At 41.8% G+C, this 23,721-nt stretch overlaps 1 protein-coding gene across 2 annotated transcripts in view; it reads left to right on the top strand.

The window, feature by feature from the left end:
• NLN (neurolysin) overlaps positions 1 to 23,721 on the top strand; it is a 164,024-nt gene that overhangs the window by 52,104 nt on the left and 88,199 nt on the right. For both annotated transcript variants that reach the window (XM_075342516.1, XM_075342524.1), the window contains exons 8-9: positions 503 to 869; positions 20,557 to 20,758. In XM_075342516.1, the coding sequence (XP_075198631.1) occupies positions 503 to 869; positions 20,557 to 20,758 (569 nt within the window). The remainder of the gene's footprint in view (positions 1 to 502; positions 870 to 20,556; positions 20,759 to 23,721) is intronic.

Below are 23,721 nucleotides of genomic sequence, written 5' to 3'. Positions count from 1 at the left end.
AGCCATCAATCTAAGATGTATTGAAGCTTTAAATGGGTTGCTTATTTTCAGTGAATGAATGCCTCTGACAGCAGGTTATATAGAAATTAAACTGCGCTGTACTCACCTTTCCCAAGTCCACCGGCAACTTTCAACCGCTGCTCTCCATGTCAGACATTGGCTGTGGCGCTTGTAACCCTTTGACACTGCCGTAGGCAATCAGTGCACTCGGGCTTTGAAGGAGGCGTTCTGTCTACACTGCCATAGCTGCCGAGTTCACTGATTGACTGCCACGTCAGTGCCTAGAACCAGGGGCATCAGCGGAGCCTCACCGGTGGACTCAGAAGACGGGAACACCACGGACTGTTTATTTATAGTAACCTGCAGCCGAGAACATTCATTTACTGACAGGGAACAACAAACCCATTATAGAGAAGGTCATCATTATTGAAGTGATGGAAACCCCCATTACAAACTGGGCAAATAAATGTTCTAAAGCTATTTCATGTATGTGTTCTTACAGATAATCTAAAAACTAAGCTGAAGCCTTTAGGTGAAGAAGAAAAGTTGCTTATTTTGCAAATGAAAAGCAAGGACTGTGAAGACCGAGCCGTGACGTTTGATGGTAAAATTAACGCTTGGGACCTGCACTACTACCTCACCCGCATTGTGGAGACAAAGTACTCTGTAGATCAGGAGAAACTGCAGGAGTATTTCCCGATGGAGACTGTCACTAAAAATCTTCTGTCCATTTACCAAGAGCTGCTCGGGCTTCGATTTGAACGTGTGGAGAACCCTCATGTGTGGCACGAAAGTGTGACTCTCTACGCCGTGTATGACAGTGCCACAGGAGACATTCTGGGACAATTTTACCTGGACCTGTTCCCAAGGTAAAATCTAAACTTTTTTTTAAAGGGTGTAACTAAATGCTAAGGCGCCCTGGAGCACATGTTTTAGCTTGGGCCTTCGCCCATGCTGCTCGCTTCATGGTCGCTGACTATGGCCAGGCTGCATTGGTGAGTCCCATTCAAGGTGAATCTGGCAGCAGGTTTTTGCTACATTATTTGAGAGCAGCATTATATAGGCAAAGAGAACCTGAATCCAACAATATATCAATTAGAAAAAAAAAAATAAAAACCTATAAAACGTGAGTGATCAAGCCAAATAAAAGTATATAATCTTTATTGAAAATCATTAAAACCAACATGTAGAACAAACAATGATGAGGACACATTCAATTAACCTCAGGTAAACAGGAATATACAAGCAATAAATAGCAAATATGCATACTGGCCGTGTGTCAGAAAGGCATAAAATAGTGCACAAAAAAAAAAAAAAAAAAAACTGTCAAGTTTCTTGGGGAACCAAGAGTCTTTGGGTAGATACGAAATGTCCCAAAGAACACCTATGAAATAGGACTACATTGAATATAAGCTGAACAGAGCTTAGTCCTTCACTAAAGACTAGATGTATGAGATCCGCATTCCCATTACCGCAACACGTGGCATATATCAAGGGAAACCGAGAAAGCATATGTCTATGATATTAACAGGATTATAATCCTATAAGATGTAAGCGTGATGGTTATATAAAAAAACATAGAAAAAACAAGTGGTAAAACCACAAAGTGTTTCCCAAAAGCCTACAGTCCCAAGGGGGAGGGGCAGGATCTCAACCACACATATGGAGATGAAGACAGAAACCGACACAAAAGCAAGTGCCAAAATGACACTTTAGCAACAGGGCTAGACTAAGGAAGTACTATTCCCAGTGTTATAATACATAAAGAGGATTATAACAGACAAAGAAGGCGGCATGGCCTGCAATACCAACAGTGTTTGCACCTTACAAAGGCACAAAACCAGCCATAAAGACCCACCTTAACACTGGGTTATCAGCCCACAATGACACACACCAAAAAGGATGTTAACCTGAGGGTAGAATACCCCAACACGTGTTTCGCAGAAAAGCTTCTTCCAAGGGGTGCTGATGCCAGTCAATACCCAGGTATATATACCCCCATCCATCAGCGAGATGTGTAGCAGCGGCGCTCAATCACAGCTCCACCAACGTGCACATGGGGTCTGGCGTCTGACATCATCATGCTCCGCCCATGTCAGACTCGTCATCACATGGGAGGAGCATGGCGAGGCAGGAAGACACGTCGCCCCATAGCACAAAGGGTGGGCGGAGAAATGAGCGCTCCACACCCGCTGGGAGATACTGCCATAGAAACAAGGCAAAACAACAGTGTGTCAGTGGCACACAACTCAGAGACCACTCATACAAACAAGAAACACACTAGGGTGCACGCAAGGTTCAAGCCCAAAGAATATAGGAAAAATTAAAATACCAATTGTTTAGAAAAGATTATTGATTTTATAATATTAAAAAAATATAAAAAGTGTGTGAATATCTCAGTATACATATATATCTTAATACAAACATGCATGCAAAAGCATGCACATACATGTCCCCACAAGGATTCTTCATATAAAAATACCATGTGGAAATTACATATATTATAAGATGTAAGTCTAACAGTGCATAATACAAAAAATTGCTGTTATTACACAATAGCAGTAAAAAGGTGCATGGTGCATATAAAACTGATGCAAAAGCGCATGATAAAAGTGTAAAGTGCAAAAATGACCAAACATGTATTAAAATGCATATGAAAAGCCCATGTGTAGTGGCGCACAACGAAAGTCAGCAAAACCAATGCTCAGTATATGTTGTGCAAAGGAAGGTGTTCGAAACCAATGTGGAGACAATGTAAAAAGAAAATAGAAAAAGATATAAATATACATACACAGAAGGGATAGAAAGACATAAAAGAACATGATATCTTTATTATAAAAAAAAAACAAAAAAAAACAAAAAAACACATAAATATAAATATAAAATACACATGCAAGAATGCATATGTATACCAATACGTGCACATGTGCATGCATACACACATAAGAATGAGAGGGAGAAAAAGGTGTGCCAAAGATATTACATAAAAATTCAATACAAATAGTGCAAAAATACATAATGTGGTTTGTAGAAATCCACTTGTGAGGATGTCAGCAGGGATGAAACTAAAAACAAAAACAAAGACAAGGGGAATTAAAAACAATTTTATTCAAAAAACATACAGATTAAAATATACCGAAGGGCATAGACTAAAAGCGAATGTTAAAATTATAGGAATGGGACAAAACTCATGACGTCATTAAGACCATGTGGACGAACAGAACCAATCTTAGAGATCCAACGGGTTTCTAGTTGAGCCAGCCGCTTCTTAAAGTCGCCTCCTCTGCTATCCAGGATCACCTTATCAATTCCAAAAGCCTGCAACCCACTGCTGTTACAGCCGTGCTTAGACTTAAAATGTCGTGGGATAGGTTTTAGGGTAGAGGTATCCTGGACAGTAGCTGCCTTCTCAATGTCACGCACATGTTCTCTGATACGTGTTTTCAATGGTCTAGATGTAAGACCAACATATATAAGATTGCATGGGCAAGTGGCATAATATACCACATGCGTTGTGTTACAGGTCATATGTTGAGTAATCCGGAATTCATGATTTCCGTCACTGGACTTGAAATTCAAAGCTCTGACCATATTCGGACATGCAATACAACTGCGGCAAGGATAGAAACCCCATTTGGGTCCCGCTGTTCCAAAAGAATTACTCTTAGGGCCTTCATAACAGCTATGTGTGAGGAGATCCTTCAGATTGGGAGATCTCCTATATGTGACAGCAGGGACCGGTGGAAGATATTTAGACAGAGTTGGATCAGACCGAAGGATAGGCCAAAATTTTTCCAAAATTATTTTAACTTCTTGCCATCTGTTATTGTAGGTAGAGATAAATCTTACCTGCTGATCGTTCTGCTTCTGCCTATGTGAGTGTAACAAGACTTCCCTCTTCATGTTTTTGGCTCTCAAAAACCCTTTCTTGATGCTCCTGTTTGAGTATCCACGATTTTTAAAGCGATCGCTCAGGTCCTCAGCTTGTTTGTAAAAGGCATCTTCGGACGAACAAATTCGTCGAGTCCTCAAAAACTGGCCTGTTGGAATACCAGAAATAAGGGAATAGGGATGCGATGAAGTAGCATGTAGCAATGCGTTAACAGACGAGGGTTTCCGAAAAACCTCAGACTGTAAAAAGCCATTGGCATCCTTAGAAACCAGAACATCCAGAAATTCAATACTAGATTGACTGTACTTATGTGTTACCTTGATGTTCATGGAATTCAAATTGAGTTTCTGCAGAAACATCACCAGATCCCCCTCTGAACCCTGCCAAATCATAAAAACATCGTCAATATAGCGGGTCCAAACAAGAACTTGTTCAATATACTCAGAGAAATCAGGTGAAAAGAAGATGCCCCTCTCCCACAACCCCAAGAACAAATTTGCATAAGAGGGCGCAAAAGCCGCCCCCATTGCAGTACCTTGGAGCTGCAGGTAGAGGGCGCCCTTGAACAAAAAATAATTGTGAGTAAGGGCAAAATCGACAAGGGAGAGGAGAAAATGGATATCATCCAGATCCATCATGGTCATATTTAGAAAGGTCTCTACGGCTCTCATCCCATCATGATGACGTATAGACGTGTACAGTGACTCGATATCACACGTCACCAGCCACATATCATCATCCATTTGAATATTCTCAATTTTACGAAGGAAGTCATTGGTATCCTTCAGAAAGGATGGTAGATTTTCCACTATGGGTTTCAAGTGGAAATCTATATACCTACCCACAGTCTCACAAAGACTTCCATTTCCCGATACAATAGGACGTCCAGACGGTGACACTGTATACTTGTGGACTTTCGGTAGTAGATATAGGCAAGCCGTCCTGGGAGACTTGGGAATGAGACCTTCTTTCATCTCCTTGTTGATTATACCATTCTCGCATGCCTCTTCCAAAATAGCAGATAACTGTGTGTGAAAAGAAGAAGTCGGGTTGAAAGTAAGTTTCTTGTAACAAGTACCATCATTCAGCTGCCTGAATGCCTCCTTTTCATACATCACGGTGGGCCATATGACAACGTTACCCCCTTTATCAGCGGGTTTGATGATTACATCCCTTCGTTTTTTCAAATCCTGTAAAGCCCTTCTCTGAGATTTGGAGAGATTGTCGTGTGGTACCTTAGTGGAAATTCTGCTAGACTCTTTGTCTCCACATTGGTTTCGAACACCTTCCTTTGCACAACATATACTGAGCATTGGTTTTGCTGACTTTCGTTGTGCGCCACTACACATGGGCTTTTCATATGCATTTTAATACATGTTTGGTCATTTTTGCACTTTACACTTTTATCATGCGCTTTTGCATCAGTTTTATATGCACCATGCACCTTTTTACTGCTATTGTGTAATAACAGCAATTTTTTGTATTATGCACTGTTAGACTTACATCTTATAATATATGTAATTTCCACATGGTATTTTTATGTGAAGAATCCTTGTGGGGACATGTATGTGCATGCTTTTGCATGCATGTTTGTATTAAGATATATATGTATACTGAGATATTCACACACTTTTTATATTTTTTTAATATTATAAAATCAATAATCTTTTCTAAACAATTGGTATTTTAATTTTTCCTATATTCTTTGGGCTTGAACCTTGCGTGCACCCTAGTGTGTTTCTTGTTTGTATGAGTGGTCTCTGAGTTGTGTGCCACTGACACACTGTTGTTTTGCCTTGTTTCTATGGCAGTATCTCCCAGCGGGTGTGGAGCGCTCATTTCTCCGCCCACCCTTTGTGCTATGGGGCGACGTGTCTTCCTGCCTCGCCATGCTCCTCCCATGTGATGACGAGTCTGACATGGGCGGAGCATGATGATGTCAGACGCCAGACCCCATGTGCACGATGGTGGAGCTGTGATTGAGCGCCGCTGCTACACATCTCGCTGATGGATGGGGGTATATATACCTGGGTATTGACTGGCATCAGCACCCCTTGGAAGAAGCTTTTCTGCGAAACACGTGTTGGGGTATTCTACCCTCAGGTTAACATCCTTTTTGGTGTGTGTCATTGTGGGCTGATAACCCAGTGTTAAGGTGGAAGAGGCATGCGAGAATGGTATAATCAACAAGGAGATGAAAGAAGGTCTCATTCCCAAGTCTCCCAGGACGGCTTGCCTATATCTACTACCGAAAGTCCACAAGAATACAGTGTCACCGTCTGGACGTCCTATTGTATCGGGAAATGGAAGTCTTTGTGAGACTGTGGGTAGGTATATAGATTTCCACTTGAAACCCATAGTGGAAAATGTACCATCCTTTCTGAAGGATACCAATGACTTCCTTCGTAAAATTGAGAATATTCAAATGGATGATGATATGTGGCTGGTGACGTGTGATATCGAGTCACTGTACATGTCTATACGTCATCATGATGGGATGAGAGCCGTAGAGACCTTTCTAAATATGACCATGATGGATCTGGATGATATCCATTTTCTCCTCTCCCTTGTCGATTTTGCCCTTACTCACAATTATTTTTTGTTCAAGGGCGCCCTCTACCTGCAGCTCCAAGGTACTGCAATGGGGGCGGCTTTTGCGCCCTCTTATGCAAATTTGTTCTTGGGGTTGTGGGAGAGGGGCATCTTCTTTTCACCTGATTTCTCTGAGTATATTGAACAAGTTCTTGTTTGGACCCGCTATATTGACGATGTTTTTATGATTTGGCAGGGTTCAGAGGGGGATCTGGTGATGTTTCTGCAGAAACTCAATTTGAATTCCATGAACATCAAGGTAACACATAAGTACAGTCAATCTAGTATTGAATTTCTGGATGTTCTGGTTTCTAAGGATGCCAATGGCTTTTTACAGTCTGAGGTTTTTCGGAAACCCTCGTCTGTTAACGCATTGCTACATGCTACTTCATCGCATCCCTATTCCCTTATTTCTGGTATTCCAACAGGCCAGTTTTTGAGGACTCGACGAATTTGTTCGTCCGAAGATGCCTTTTACAAACAAGCTGAGGACCTGAGCGATCGCTTTAAAAATCGTGGATACTCCAACAGGAGCATCAAGAAAGGGTTTTTGAGAGCCAAAAACATGAAGAGGGAAGTCTTGTTACACTCACATAGGCAGAAGCAGAACGATCAGCAGGTAAGATTTATCTCTACCTACAATAACAGATGGCAAGAAGTTAAAATAATTTTGGAAAAATTTTGGCCTATCCTTCGGTCTGATCCAACTCTGTCTAAATATCTTCCACCGGTCCCTGCTGTCACATATAGGAGATCTCCCAATCTGAAGGATCTCCTCACACATAGCTGTTATGAAGGCCCTAAGAGTAATTCTTTTGGAACAGCGGGACCCAAATGGGGTTTCTATCCTTGCCGCAGTTGTATTGCATGTCCGAATATGGTCAGAGCTTTGAATTTCAAGTCCAGTGACGGAAATCATGAATTCCGGATTACTCAACATATGACCTGTAACACAACGCATGTGGTATATTATGCCACTTGCCCATGCAATCTTATATATGTTGGTCTTACATCTAGACCATTGAAAACACGTATCAGAGAACATGTGCGTGACATTGAGAAGGCAGCTACTGTCCAGGATACCTCTACCCTAAAACCTATCCCACGACATTTTAAGTCTAAGCACGGCTGTAACAGCAGTGGGTTGCAGGCTTTTGGAATTGATAAGGTGATCCTGGATAGCAGAGGAGGCGACTTTAAGAAGCGGCTGGCTCAACTAGAAACCCGTTGGATCTCTAAGATTGGTTCTGTTCGTCCACATGGTCTTAATGACGTCATGAGTTTTGTCCCATTCCTATAATTTTAACATTCGCTTTTAGTCTATGCCCTTCGGTATATTTTAATCTGTATGTTTTTTGAATAAAATTGTTTTTAATTCCCCTTGTCTTTGTTTTTGTTTTTAGTTTCATCCCTGCTGACATCCTCACAAGTGGATTTCTACAAACCACATTATGTATTTTTGCACTATTTGTATTGAATTTTTATGTAATATCTTTGGCACACCTTTTTCTCCCTCTCATTCTTATGTGTGTATGCATGCACATGTGCACGTATTGGTATACATATGCATTCTTGCATGTGTATTTTATATTTATATTTATGTGTTTTTTTTTTTGTTTTGTTTTTTTTTTTTTTATAATAAAGATATCATGTTCTTTTATGTCTTTCTATCCCTTCTGTGTATGTATATTTATATCTTTTTCTATTTTCTTTTTACATTGTCTCCACATTGGTTTCGAACACCTTCCTTTGCACAACATATACTGAGCATTGGTTTTGCTGACTTTCGTTGTGCGCCACTACACATGGGCTTTTCATATGCATTTTAATACATGTTTGGTCATTTTTGCACTTTACACTTTTATCATGCGCTTTTGCATCAGTTTTATATGCACCATGCACCTTTTTACTGCTATTGTGTAATAACAGCAATTTTTTGTATTATGCACTGTTAGACTTACATCTTATAATATATGTAATTTCCACATGGTATTTTTATATGAAGAATCCTTGTGGGGACATGTATGTGCATGCTTTTGCATGCATGTTTGTATTAAGATATATATGTATACTGAGATATTCACACACTTTTTATATTTTTTTAATATTATAAAATCAATAATCTTTTCTAAACAATTGGTATTTTAATTTTTCCTATATTCTTTGGGCTTGAACCTTGCGTGCACCCTAGTGTGTTTCTTGTTTGTATGAGTGGTCTCTGAGTTGTGTGCCACTGACACACTGTTGTTTTGCCTTGTTTCTATGGCAGTATCTCCCAGCGGGTGTGGAGCGCTCATTTCTCCGCCCACCCTTTGTGCTATGGGGCGACGTGTCTTCCTGCCTCGCCATGCTCCTCCCATGTGATGACGAGTCTGACATGGGCGGAGCATGATGATGTCAGACGCCAGACCCCATGTGCACGATGGTGGAGCTGTGATTGAGCGCCGCTGCTACACATCTCGCTGATGGATGGGGGTATATATACCTGGGTATTGACTGGCATCAGCACCCCTTGGAAGAAGCTTTTCTGCGAAACACGTGTTGGGGTATTCTACCCTCAGGTTAACATCCTTTTTGGTGTGTGTCATTGTGGGCTGATAACCCAGTGTTAAGGTGGGTCTTTATGGCTGGTTTTGTGCCTTTGTAAGGTGCAAACACTGTTGGTATTGCAGGCCATGCCGCCTTCTTTGTCTGTTATAATCCTCTTTATGTATTATAACACTGGGAATAGTACTTCCTTAGTCTAGCCCTGTTGCTAAAGTGTCATTTTGGCACTTGCTTTTGTGTCGGTTTCTGTCTTCATCTCCATATGTGTGGTTGAGATCCTGCCCCTCCCCCTTGGGACTGTAGGCTTTTGGGAAACACTTTGTGGTTTTACCACTTGTTTTTTCTATGTTTTTTTATATAACCATCACGCTTACATCTTATAGGATTATAATCCTGTTAATATCATAGACATATGCTTTCTCGGTTTCCCTTGATATATGCCATGTGTTGCGGTAATGGGAATGCGGATCTCATACATCTAGTCTTTAGTGAAGGACTAAGCTCTGTTCAGCTTATATTCAATGTAGTCCTATTTCATAGGTGTTCTTTGGGACATTTCGTATCTACCCAAAGACTCTTGGTTCCCCAAGAAACTTGACAGTTTTTTTTTTTTTTTTTGTGCACTATTTTATGCCTTTCTGACACACGGCCAGTATGCATATTTGCTATTTATTGCTTGTATATTCCTGTTTACCTGAGGTTAATTGAATGTGTCCTCATCATTGTTTGTTCTACATGTTGGTTTTAATGATTTTCAATAAAGATTATATACTTTTATTTGGCTTGATCACTCACGTTTTATAGGTTTTTATTATTGAATGAGTGTAGCTATCTTTACCCTTTGGTCATTTAATTGGTTCTAATATATCAATTAGATTGCTCGATGCAACCGTTTTGACACAATCAGAATTTTTAGATTTAGCCATGCAGCAGAGCTGAGAGAGCTGTCCCCGCCCACACCAGGCTCTCAATGGAAATTGTACATTTACAGTGAGGTGTCAATCGGGGGCATGTCGGATTGCCATGCGCATGACATTATAGTCCTGCAAGGATAAATCTTGCTGCTTAAAACATAGCAAACAAACAACAAATCGGACCTTGACAAGAGAGGCATCCCTGAATTCCATGTGTTAATCCTTGCAGCACGTATATGTGTGTATCTGTCTATTCACAATTCACTCCCCCCCGCCCCCCTAAAAAAAGCAAAACTGTTTATATAATCCTTCAGATTGTGATCCTGTAAACTCGTGACTGTTTTAGTAGTCCACCTTCCCTTTTCTTCTGTACCTGGGCGAAGACCACCATGAAAATATCTTCCAGCCACAACTGATTTTTGCACACAAACTCCTTTATGGTGCTACTACGTCCAATGCCCCCCTCAGTGCCCCCTACACAATTATAGTGCCGTCCCTTCATGTCCTATGCAGCACTTGTGTAAGACAAAGTAGTAATGTCCTCTTATAGTAATCACTTCCCTATTATGCTGAACCGTCAAACCATAATTATGCCCCTTCATGCTCTTATTCAGTAAGTATTTCTCGCTTTGTGCCTCTTAAAAAGTAACAATGCTCCTTTGTGCCCCAAAGTACCCGAGCATCAGGCTTGCAGATCTCAGGAAACTCCAGGTAATGTTCTGTGCCCACGAGCTGTCACTTGAGATACAGCAGAGCTGGAATCGTCGTGGAACCTCATGTGGATTATGTTGGACCTGTTTGAGGGGTTAGTAAATGGGTGAAAAAGGGTTGGGTTTTTTGTATCTTCTTTCAAATAAATGATGTTTTTCACTTACAGATTAGTAATGGGGGGTCTCATAGACACTTCCCATTACTAATCTAGGGCTTAGTGGCAGTTGTGAGCAGTTATTAACACCTTATTACCCTGATTGCCACTACACCAGGGCAATTGGAATGAGCCAGATAACGTTCAGGGATTGTTGTATCTAATGGATGCGACAATCCTGGGCGGCTGCAGGCTGCTATTTTTAGGCTGGGGGGCCCAATAAGCATCATTATCCCCAGCATGAGAACACCGGCTGTTCGCTTTATCATGGCTGGGTATCTAAATTGGGGGGACCGGACACCATTTAAAAAAAAAAAAAAAGCCACATGGGATTCCTCTTATTTTGATAGACAGCCAAGATAAACACACGGCTCAGGGCTGCAGCCTGTAGCCATATACTTTATCTGGCCTGGGTTTAATAATATGGGGGGACCCTACGCTTATTTATTTGTTGCACCAATAGACACACACACAGCACCTCTGATTGGTTGCAGTCAGACACGCTGTTACTTAGGGTGGGGGTGCGTCTTACTGCATCCAATTAGAGATGCGGGGACTGCCTTTGGGGGCGGAGGAAGCAGTGCATATGTATGAGTTAATGAGCAGACCCGGAAGTAGCTTTAAAGCCGCGCGGGAGACCTCAGTAAGTATAATGCGCCTGCCCCTATCACTTCTACCACCATTTTATAGTGCCGGATTCTGGTCACCATAGACTTATATGGGGATTGTTGACTGGCCAAATATCCAATTCCGGGCCCAAACCGGGATTTTTTTTTTGTTTATTTTTAAAAGCTGGTTGGACCCAACGATCTACCCATCACTAGTAGAAACATAACGTAAATTGACACAATTAAAAAAGTGGCTTGCTGGTTTGCTTAAAGAGGCTTTGTGGTCTTCTCAGTTGATTGCCTTATAGTAAGCCATCGAGCTAATATATATATATATATATATATATATATATATATATATATTCATACATATATAGCCTGGGTCTCAGATTCCTATACACGGTAAGTTTTTTTTTTTTAAACATCTTTTTATTGAATTTTAACCGAATTTCTTTTACAATCTGCTCTTATACAAAGAGCATTTCATTGATGACATTATAATCAAAACAGTCCCGCCCACCCCCCCCGCTCTGCGTGCGACCAGAAGCAACTTAAAATGGTAACTTATCTAATTGGTATGTGTCCATTGAGCAGTTCAAGAAGGTACCAAGAGGTCTGTCCAAACTGAGATTTAAGTCTATCCTTAAGCACTGTAGCCCAGTTAGGTATAAATAAAGACCATGTTTCAAAAAAACGCTTAGTCAGCTTCTCCTTATTCGACAGTGCATCCAGCCAGTCCATTTTGAATATGAACATTAGTTTTGTTTGGATAAACGCTAGAGAGGGTGCTTCAGGATTTACCCAGAGATGTAGGATACTTTTCCTAGTGGCCGAGGCCCAAATAGTTAACATTGCCCTGGTACCTCTCGGAAGACTTTGTTGAGCCTCCTCCAACATGTTAAAAATCGCCCACTGTGGTGTCAGAGCAAACTGAATATTGTATGTGTTTTGTAAGACTGAGTGAACGCTTCTCCATACTCCCTGTATCTGAACACAGTCCCATAAGTGGTGAAACAGGTCAGTGTCTCTTATGCCACATTTAGAACAAGAGTATAAGGCATTTGTGTCCATTTTTGATTGAATTTTTGGAGTAATATATGCTCTATGTAGAATCATCAAGGCCATATCTGTGTAGCTACTGGACGACAGAAATTTACGTTGCAACAGCGTGGCTTGTAAAAAATCCTTTACCTCGAACTCTGGCATGTCTACCTTCCATTTTGCTGGACCTGTTGTTTTCCCCTCCCATGTCCAAACTGTACGCAACATTGAATAAACCTGACTAGTCGAGGACGCCTGGCTTCTTGACCTCCTAAGACAGTTATCCACACTTCCTCCAAGATCTCCCTTTGGCTTGTCAACAAGATATTTTTGTGCCAAGCTACGCGCCTGAAGAAAAAGAAAAGGCTGACCCACAAAAGCTGGAAATCGGTGTGCCGCCTTCTCGTAAGAAAGCAACGACCAATCAGGCTCCATTAGATCTGCAGCATAAGCACAACCCTGCATTGACAATGTTTCATAAATCCTCGGAGGGCGACCCTGGAGGAATCTCGGATTTCCAACAAAGGGTTGAAATGGGGAACTTGAAGTGTTAATTTTACCAAGTTTCCTCACCTTCCTCCACGTTTGTATAGTATGCCATAGTGTTGGATGATCCCTAACCTCACTCGGTATTTCCTCGTTCCCTAAATGCAGCAATGCTGTTAACGAGACTTGTGAACATAGCTGTTGTTCCAATTGTACATTGGCAAAGTGAGATACTCCTCGCACCCAGTCCACCACATATCTAAAATTTGCTGCTAGATTATATCTGCCCAGATCTGGAAGATTTATGCCCCCTGCCCCTTTTGGTAATTGAAGCTTGATTAAGCTGATCCTAGTACGCCCCTTGTGCCCCCAAATGAATTTTCCAAAGGATGAATTTAGTAGCTTAATATCTGATTTGCGTAGAAGCAACGGGAGAGTCTGAAATAAGAACATTATTTTGGGGAATGCTACCATTTTAATTAAGTGACATCGGCCCGAAAAGGATATTTTCAGATGTTTCCAAGATTGGAGTAGATGTATTAATGAATTTATAAGAGGCTTATCATTAATTTGATATAGTAACAAGGGGTTTGCTGGGAGCTGAATCCCCAAATATTTAATGGACCTGGTACACCACTGGAAGGGAAATAAGTTATCAATTTTACCCGATTTGTACATTGCCAATGCCTCAGTTTTTTTGTAATTTACCCTGAAGCCTGAGGCCTTTCCAAAATTATTCAATGTGTTCATTATCTCTGGAATCGCTTGAGATTGGCAATAAACAATAAAATATCATCGGCAAAAGCCAAAAGTTTAATTGTTGTCCCACCGACTCTCTCATGCCCTGAAATATTGCTAAATTATGTAGGGTCCTCAACATTGGGTCCAGAGCCAAATTAAACAATAAAGGTGACAAGGGACACCCCTGCCTCGTTCCCCTCTGTACCTCAAATGGCTCAGAGAATGTATTATTTATAGATAGTCTGGATTTGGGTTCTGTGTATATCATCTTGACTGCTTCGCAAAACCAGAATCCCACCTGGCGACATGCCAAAAGATTATGTAAATAGGCCCAAGAGACCCTGTCAAAGGCCTTGTCCGCATCAAGGCTAACTACTATATGTTTGGTACATCTATGCTTCCTGCTATAAGAGATAGCCCCAATAGCCGTCCTGATGTTATAGGTGATGGATTTCCCGTGCACGAATCCCGTTTGGAAGGGCAGAATAAGATCTGGAATCACTTGTTGTAATCTACCAGCTAGTATTTTAGTAAAGATTTTAAAATCAGAGTTGAGTAATGAGATGGGTCTGTATCCCTCCACCTGTAGTGGGTCTGTATCCCTCCACCTGTAGTGGGTCTGTATCCCTCCACCTGTAGTGGGTCTGTATCCCTCCACCTGTAGTGGGTCTGTATCCCTCCACCTGTAGTGGGTCTGTATCCCTCCACCTGTAGTGGGTCTTTTCCTGGCTTAGGTAATACTATAATGTTTGCCTCATTGAACCTGTCGGGAATTATTCTATCTGTGACTATCTTATTATACACTGCACATAGATGAGGACCGATAGAGGCTCCCAAGATCTTATAATATTCGTTACTAAATCCGTCGGGCCCTGGGCTTTTGGCTAGTTTAAGAGTGCCAATAGTTTTTACTATTTCTGAAATATTTATAGGGGCGTTTAGTACTACTCTTTGTTCCTCTGTCAAGATGGGCGCTACGGTACCATGGATAAAATCAGCTTCCCCGTCAACCTCCCTCGGTTCCGCCTCATACAGCGAGCCAAAGAATGCCCTTAACTCCTCCACTATTTCCTCATCTTTTGTTACCATGGTACCATCTTTCTTTTTAATTTTGTGGATTCTAGTGGTGGTTCTAAAGGGTTTGGTTAAAGAAGCTAGTAATTTCCCAGGTTTGTTGCCCCATTTAAAGTATTTATGTTTCTGGTAGTCCAGGTTACTAAGTGCCATCTCATGGGCCAAGGTGTCCGCCGCTTCCTTGGCCTCTAAGAAATGTTGTTTTGTCGCATCCGTGTTGTTATTTTTAAAATCTTTATATGCCTGCGTGAGAAGTTTTTGTGCTGATATAGTTTGTTCCAGGAGCTTTTTTCTCTTATGGCTGACATATGATATTATCTGACCTCTTACTACTGCCTTGGAGGCAGCCCAATACAAACCAGCGTCCCCACTATGCTCGTGATTATCCTTCTCATTAAAGCTCCAGTAGTTTTGTAAAGAAGCTTTGAAATCCTCAGATTGATATAAATATGAAGGAAACCTCCACCTTCTTTCCTGTAGTATTGTGGTAGATAACAAATTAAAAGTAACCGGTGCATGATCCGAAATACAGATGTCTAGGATGTTGGAGGAAAGTAAATGTGGCATCAGTGCTGGGCTTAGTAGCCAATAGTCAATCCGTGTATGTAAGTCATGGACATGTGAATAAAATGTATAATCTTTATCTATTGGGTGCTGCATGCGCCATGTGTCTATTAGTCCCAATTGATTGACGAGATATTGCAAACCACTATGGAGCGCCAATAGAGGAGATGGCTGGGGACTTGACCTGTCTAAAATTCCATCATGAGCCTCATTGAAATCTCCGCCTACAATTAAATTAGTCATATCCCAAACTGTGATACTTTCGATCAATCTGGCTCTGAACTGTGGATCAGGAATATTTGGTGCATATATGTTTGCTAAGTTATAGATAGTGCCCTCTATCTTCACTTTCACCAATAATAATCTCCCCATAGGGTCCTCTGAAACCTCCAGAACTTCATGACTAATATGCTTATTGATCAATATAGCTACCCCTCTTTGTTTTCTCGTAAATGACGCTTCTGCGCATACGGCATATTTTCTGCTGTGAAGAAATGGGTGATTGCCCTTCATCCAGTGTGTTTCCTGTAAGAAGACAATATGGCAATTTAAACGATGTAGATAATTTAAAACGTTTTTCCTCTTAATAGGAGAGTTTAACCCGTTAACATTCCAGGAGCACCAATGCAGCGATTTAATCGTGGACACATTTGTGCTCTCTGTGTTAGTCATTTATCCTATTCCAGAAGGAGGAATTAATTGTAAAATTATAAACAACCTATTTGGGTTCCCTCGTCCATCCCAGCGAGTAAACGCGACAACCCATATGAGAGCTAAACTAAAGGTACGCACGCAGAGCCCCCTAACCCCTTCCCATCTAAACAAAAACCTTAATCTAATGGCAATGTCACCTGCCTCTCTGGCAGTCCTGACACTGAAAAAAAAAAAGGAAAAACAGGATGAACATCAGAACTGTAGCACAGTGACGTCTCCGATTTAAGTGTCTATGTTGACTGCTGGCGAAGCTCCATTTTCCTGAAGAAGGTAATTTAAAGCCAACTTAGGATCTTCAAAAGTCCAATTCTTTCCCCCTGTAGTGAAGCGTAGAACAGCAGGATACAGTAGACTGAAGCGAATATTTTTTTCCGCTAATAGTTTGCATACTGGATTGAAGGCTTTGCGTCTTGTTGTCAAGGCTGCTGAGTAATCTTGGAACAAAAGCAGTTTAGAGTTATTGTAGGTAAGTGAGCGATTTTTTTCTAAATGCTGTCAGCAATCTGATCTTGTCTTGGAAGTCCAGGACCTTAAAAATTACTTGTCTGGGTCTGACCTCTCCATCATTTCGAGGTGGGCCCACTTTGTGGGCCCTTTCAATAGCAATTGGCCCCGACTTTAGATCCAATTTCAAAGCTCCTGGTAGCCATTCTGAAGTGAGTTTCAGTTGATCAGCTTGCCGAACCGATTCAGGGACGCCCACCAACCTTAAATTATTGCGTCTGGACCTGTTCTCAAGATCATCTACCTTGTCCAGCAATACAGCAATGTCCTTAATCCTGCTCTCCAGCATCTCTGAAATTTCCTTTACAGAGTCCTCCATGTCAGAGACCCTCTGCTCCACATCTGTTAGCCTTGAACCCTGGGCATTAACTTGGGTGACTATAATGTCTAATGAAGACTGGAAGGCTGCCAGCCGCCCATCAATCACCGGCATCAAGAGATCCGTGATGGCCTTAGCAGTGTCCTGGGGTGGGTCTGTAGTTGCCTCAGGGGAAGCCCCTGGTGATGGGGGTGCATTTTGGTTTCGTCTATGCGGTCTAATTCCTTTACTTGGTTGTGTGGCATTGCTCTTACCCACAAATTTATCCATAGTTAGAACTGTAAATATGGAGCTTCTTTAGAGACTGTGGTGACGTCACAATAACATAAGCTTAATTACATCTGTGTGGTAAACTTGGCTGTTTCACAATTATTTCCACGCTGTGTATGAGAGTGTATAGATGTTACTTGAAAAAGACCAGTCAGAAGGGCAGGAGGCAGGCCAGATGACTGATCCCACTTCTTTTTGTTTTTCACCCTCTTCTATACTGTCAGTGCTGGTGAAGTAGGGGTTAATCAAGTTGAGCTGTGATGCACTTCAGGCTTATCTGCCTCTGTTTACTGTTGCAGATTACAGGCCTTGTGCAGCAGCCATGTAAGATGAGACCTGCAGGGATGTATCTGCCCCCTTCACAGCCCCCTGTTTATCTCCTGACCTGCTCTCACAGCCGAATGTCTCCAGGGGCTCTCAGCTCCCTCCTCACTCACAGTATCTCAGGTGGTGGGCCTGTCCATGGAGCTCTGTATGACAGGTAAACACAGCGTGCAGTCCTGTTTGCTGAGCTTGCTGCTGCTCGGTGTTTCACTATTTCTTCTGTGGCAGGGAGGGGAGTGTGTGAGAGTTCACTGAAAACTATGGCTGCCGCTGGAAGCACTTCAGTCCCCTTCCCTGTCTCCTTCTGGATGTTAGTGCCCGATATTTAACCCCTCTCTTACCAGGTCCTGGGTGCTTTCCGTTTGCAGTGGCACATCTGCAGGGGGAGCAGGGAGGATGGGCAGCGTTCCTCTGTGCAGCACAGCCCACAGCCTGCAGCCTGGTGCTTTGTGTCAGAGCACTCCTTTCTTTGTGGTGCAGCATACACCTTTCACCTACGGAGTATCAGGAGAGCCGGGCCTGATGTGCGCCCCTTGTCCTGGCCTTATCCCTGCAGCCTTGAGATGTTAGGATGGGCCTGGATAACGTTTTTGGCCTAGGCTGCTGCAGGAGCTCATGATTAAAGCAGCTACCTCGTAGCTCCGCCTCCCGGAAGTCCCGGTAAGTTTTTTTTAACTGCAAGAGAGGGACACACATTAGCTAGGGACAACTACGTAGAGAATACCGTGACGAGGTGTTGGGGCTCTATTGCATTGATCAATTCAACAGCTAAATTTTTCTTCATTCTTAAAGTTCATGGCAGTAATGCAGGTTCCATTTTCATACTTTCATTTATCCATATAGCTATTGTATTGTTCATGTCAGTATTCACACAGCAGTTTCTGCTTTTCATATATTCCCCTTGCCACTGGTGTGCATACCTTCTCCATATATCCCCATATATATTGGGGATTGACTTCCTGGAAGCTCTCCCACAATGTGAGAAGGATGCCAATCACAGGTCTTTTCAGGACTTTTGTTGTGATCATTTTTCGTGGGATAACCCCTTTTTAAGGTCAAGTTTGGGCGATGTGTCTATTGAGGAGATGCAGAGCAAGCCTTTATTATACCTATTTGAAAGTGTGATATTGTGTCATTGCCATGACCTATTTCTTCCATGAATGCTCTCATTCTCTTCACTGCGGAACATTCCGCACTACAATGGGGGCAGCGAGCGTTCATAACTACAAACGGTCATTGGGAATCATAGAGACAAGATCATCTGTGGTAAATTTATCGCCAATTACTGGGCCTGTGAAGGGAAAATATCAAATGATAAAAGCCTGTACATGAATGGCCACCGCCCTTACATTTAGTGATAAAGAGGACCTGTCACCAGGTGAGAAGTGAGCAATTTTTGCTTTTAATGTTTTCCTGCTATACCTGTGAGGATTTTTTTTTCTTTAGTGCTAATTTTTATGGTTTTTAAAATTGTTCCTTTTGAGCATTTTTTTTTCTTTTTAACCCCTTAATGACTTAGGACATACGGGTACGTCCTTGGTCATGTCGCTGACTTTGATGCAAGCTTTCCCTGCGCATTTCGGCTGAATGGAGATCCACCTGCACCTGTTAACTAGTTAGATTGCGCTATGAAACCACGCAATCTAGCACACACCGGCGAGGAGCACGCCATTCCCCGCTCCAATTGGAGGCCCCGTGATCACTGGGGTGCTGATGGGTTGTTACAACAGACGGGGGGGGGGGCAGATGACAAGGTTCCTGTGAATGCCGGCTGAACATCGCCATTCACAGCAGATCAGTATTTCTGCTTTTTAGAGGGATACTGAAGCATCGTTGTGATCAGGAGAAACGATGGAACAGTGCAGGCTTTAAGTTACTTAAGGGACTAATAAAATGAATAAAATTAAAATAAAAAAGGTTTTTAAAAATTATGTAAGGAATAAAAAAGCGTAAAAGTTTAAATAAACCCCTTTTTGCCCCATTGAAAATAAAACAATACAAGAAAAAACAAATACACATATTTGGTATTGTCGTTTTCAGAAATGTCCAACCTATCAAAATGTAAAATAAATTCATCTGATTGGTAAACTGCGTAATGGAAAAATTAAGATGCCTAAATTACGATTTTTGGTTGCCACAACACTACAATATGCAAAAATGCAATAACAGGCGATCAAAACATTGTATCCACACAAAAATGGTATCAGTAAATACATCAGATCAGGGGACAAAAAAATAAGCCAGCACTGAGCCACAGATCCTAAAAAATGAGAATGTTAGGGGCCTCTGAAAATGGCGACACAAGTGAAATTCTATATTCATATTTTTTTCAACACTCAAAAAAACAAACAAAAATAAAAACTGCACGTTGGGTATCTCTGAACTCTTCCTGACCTGGGGAATTATACTGCAAGGTCAGTTTTACCATATAGTAAACATAAAAAATGAATAATTTTTTTTTTTTTTTTGCAAGTTCACTGCACTTAGAATTTTTTTCCCATTTTCCAGTACAATATATGGCAGAATGAATGTCATTCAAAAGAAAAACGTGTTCCGCAAAGAAGAGGCCTCATGGCTGCATTGATAGAAAAATAAAACAGGAGGAAAAAGCAAAAGTTAAAAACTGAAAATTGCCCAAGGACAAAGGGGTTAAATTCGCCATACAGTTCCAGAGATGCAGCCATTTTTATATAGTGCTAAATTTATTGTCTTTTCCAAGGGGGCTTTACTCACAGTATCCTCTGGGGCGGGTCTTTTGGCTGCTCTTATTATCCACCTTTGAGCCCTGCCCTCTTGAAAAAGACCATAAAAATTAGCATGAACTTAAAAGCCCCATATCTCTAGAACTTTATTGTAGATAAAAAAAGAATACTCTGGAGCAGCAGGAATAAAATAAGCGCAAAAACTGTGCACTTTTACCCAGTTGTCAGGTCTTCTTGGTCTATTTAAGGCTCAGGATTGGTCGTTGAGGAGCAGAGAGGATCCAGTTGCCATGTACCGTTATCCTGATTTACAACGTGATCAGTTTTTTAATTTTGTCTTCAATCTTTCTAGATTCCTGTGGATCTTGTTGATGGGTTTTGCCTTTTTCTAATTTTAAGGGAAGGAAAATATGGACACGCTGCATGTTTTGGACTACAGCCAGGCTGTCTTCTCCCTGATGGTGGAAAGATGATGTCTGCAGCAGCTATGGTGGCAAACTTCAGCAAGCCTTCAAGTACGCGGCCGTCACTGCTCAGGCATGATGAGGTGAAAACCTACTTCCATGAGTTTGGCCATGTGATGCACCAGATATGTGCTCAGGTCAGTGTCTGATAATTTCCTTACATTGCTTAGGAGCAGTCACTATTATGCGTTGGTTTTATCATGGACGGTGATTTGGAGGCAAAACAAACCTAGCTCCATAAATAGCTTAAAGCGCACCAATCGCCAGGATTTTCCTATATAACCTAAAGGCAGTGCTATACTGGCACTATCAGGCTGATTCTATACATAGCTTTAGTGGTCAGCTCTGATGTATAGATTTTGAAACACAAGCAAGTAAAGTTTGTAAAATCAGCAGCTTGTTGACTAACAGCAGCTGCCGATCTGCTGATAGGTGGGGTGGGTATTCATAGTTATCCCCTCCCCGTTACTTATGCTAATTCTATTATACAATCGTTTTACTTTGTGACTAAGAGGACCTGTGCTGATGTCATACCCATGTGACCAGAAGGGGCGGGGCCTAGGCCAACATAGCTTATATCATAAAGCAACATTTTTCTGTTGGCTGAGGTCCCGCCCCTTCTGGTCACATGGGTATGACATCAGCACAGGTCCTCTTAGTCACAAAGTAAAACGATTGTATAATAGAATTACCATAAGTAACAAAGGGAGGGGATAGCTATGAATACCACCCAGCTATCAGCTGATCGGCAGCTTCTGTCACTCAAGAAGTTGGTGATTTTACTAAGTTTACTTGCTTGTGTTTCAGAACTTATACATCCGAGCTGACCACTGCAGGTATGTATAGAATCAGCCTGATAGTGCCAGTATAGCACTGGCTTTAGGTTATATAGGAAAATCCTGGTGATTGGTGTGCTTTAAAGTGGAAATATAACCAGATTTCAAAAAGCAAATTACATATATTATCAAATAGGCCTCCTAGACCTGATGAGGCTGGTGTACTTTCTTTGAAATCCTTGTCCTAATGGCTGTATAATACTTTTTAAGATTTTCATTGCCTGATTAAAAAAAAAACAAAAAAAAAACTGAGCATTTTACAAGCGCTTGACTCCTGAAATGCACATTTTTATTTCAGGATTAAATAGCCATTCTGAGATGGATATTCAAAGTCCCGTCTGCTCTGAGAGATCTGGTTATAACTGAATGTAGTTGACAGTGGAAATCTGGTGACCCTGCGGCCTTAACCCCTTGTGTACATTAAGGCTATGTGCCCACATGTGTGCGCTCTGCACCGCAGCGCAACGTCACTGCATGTTCGCTTCAGAGCTCAGCTGAAAAGCTCCATTCTGAAACTTTGCTGACTGCAGAATTTGTGCACTCTGGATGCTGCCTCTCCCTATAGACAGAATGGAGACCGCATGCAGAGCGCACGAAAGAAGAGACATGTTGCTTTTTAGAACGCAGCGATTTGGCAGCATGCAAATCATTGCGTTCTAAAACGCAACGTGGGCATGGATTATGCACAATCTTCATAGATTATGCTGGGGACGCAGGACGCATGCAGTTACGCTGCGGTGCAGAACGCAGTGTAACTGCATGCAATACGCACACATGTGCACAGAGCCTAAAACTTCACACACAGCAATTTTGCTGATCTTTTTTCTGCAGCTATACTTGCTTATTGCCTTCAAAATGCCTATTTTTGAGTGTACTCGAGGATTTTTTTGCTGCTTTTTTGGGTGAAAATTAAACTTTTGCTTTTTTTTCTGCAGTACATGTTTAATAAAGTTAGTTTTATTCATAAAAAAAAACTTTACAGAAATGTTTGCATTTTTTTGCAGCGTATTTTTCTTGTTGCTTTCTATGGGTAAAAAAATGTTGCTAAAACGCCGAAAGAATTGACAGGCTGTAGATTGGAAAAAACACTCCAGTTTTCCAATTTAGTCAGGAAAAAAAAAGCGTGTGCATGAGATTTCTGAAATCTCATCACTTTTGCTGGTAATGTAAAAAGCAGCTTTCAATTTGCATAAAAAACACTGAAAACAAAATTCAACTAAGGGTATTTGGCCTTGATCAGGACTCACTACGTCTTGGATGCAGCAGGTTCTGACCGGGGGGCCACGAGTCTCCTCTGCAGGAGAAAGCAGGAGCACACAGCTACTCGTACCCACGATCAGGGTTCAGTGCGCTGCGGTCTCTCACTTTTGTTCTCCCTACGGAGGACGCATGCAAATCCGCAGCAAACAATTGACATACTGCGGTCTGGAAAGATGCCACACAGGTCTGTGTTTGCTGCATAAAAAACAAGCACAGTGGGCACGGGATTTGTAGAAATCCATCCACTGTGCTTGTACTGTACAACACTGAGTTTTGCATGTAGCAAAAACACGCTACATCCAAAACGCTGCAAAAACCGAATGTGGGCACGCAGCCTAAAAGTAACATGTTAAGTAAACTGCACTTTGAACCTTTTTAAAGAGAATGTCTGTCTGCTTCTTTGACAACCCGTACTCATTCCCCCTGTTTGCTCCTGTAAAAATAAATAAGCCGGTACTCACATATGGTGCGGCCGCAGTTCCAGCGATGTCTAAAGCCACGTTCCTGGGGCCCACGTGACTTTGTTCTAACACGTGTGCCCCAACGCCTGGCATCTATTTCCCCGCCTTCAGACATTTGAGCAGGATGTGAGCGCTGCGCAGACTTCCTGCTCAAACGGCCGAAGGTGGGGAAATAGATGCCAGGCGTTGGGGCACGCGTGTCAGAACAATGTAATGTGGGCCCCAGGAACGTGGCTTCAGATATCACTGAAACCGTGGCTGCATTAGAGGTTACTATGGGGTTATTTATTTTTATGCTCGCAAACAAGGGGAATGAGAAGGGGTTGTCAAAGTTGTGGCCAACCCCTTTTAAACGTCCTATTATTTTGTATACTAAATTTTAAGGGGTTTACAATAACAGGGGAGGGGGTAATTGAAGTATTTAAAATGCATTCTTAAAAATAGTGTTGAAAGAACAAAGAAGGGGAAGAGAAAGGGTAGGCTAAAAGTGGATGGGGAAGGGTTACTGGAGGGGGAAGTGGGAATGGAAGGAGATAGGGAATA

This window comes from Anomaloglossus baeobatrachus, chromosome 1 (assembly GCF_048569485.1).
Source record: "Anomaloglossus baeobatrachus isolate aAnoBae1 chromosome 1, aAnoBae1.hap1, whole genome shotgun sequence".
NCBI classification, from domain to species: domain Eukaryota; kingdom Metazoa; phylum Chordata; class Amphibia; order Anura; family Aromobatidae; genus Anomaloglossus; species Anomaloglossus baeobatrachus.
Note: the sequence above shows the minus strand (reverse complement) of the source record. Positions and strands in the feature narration are given on the sequence as shown.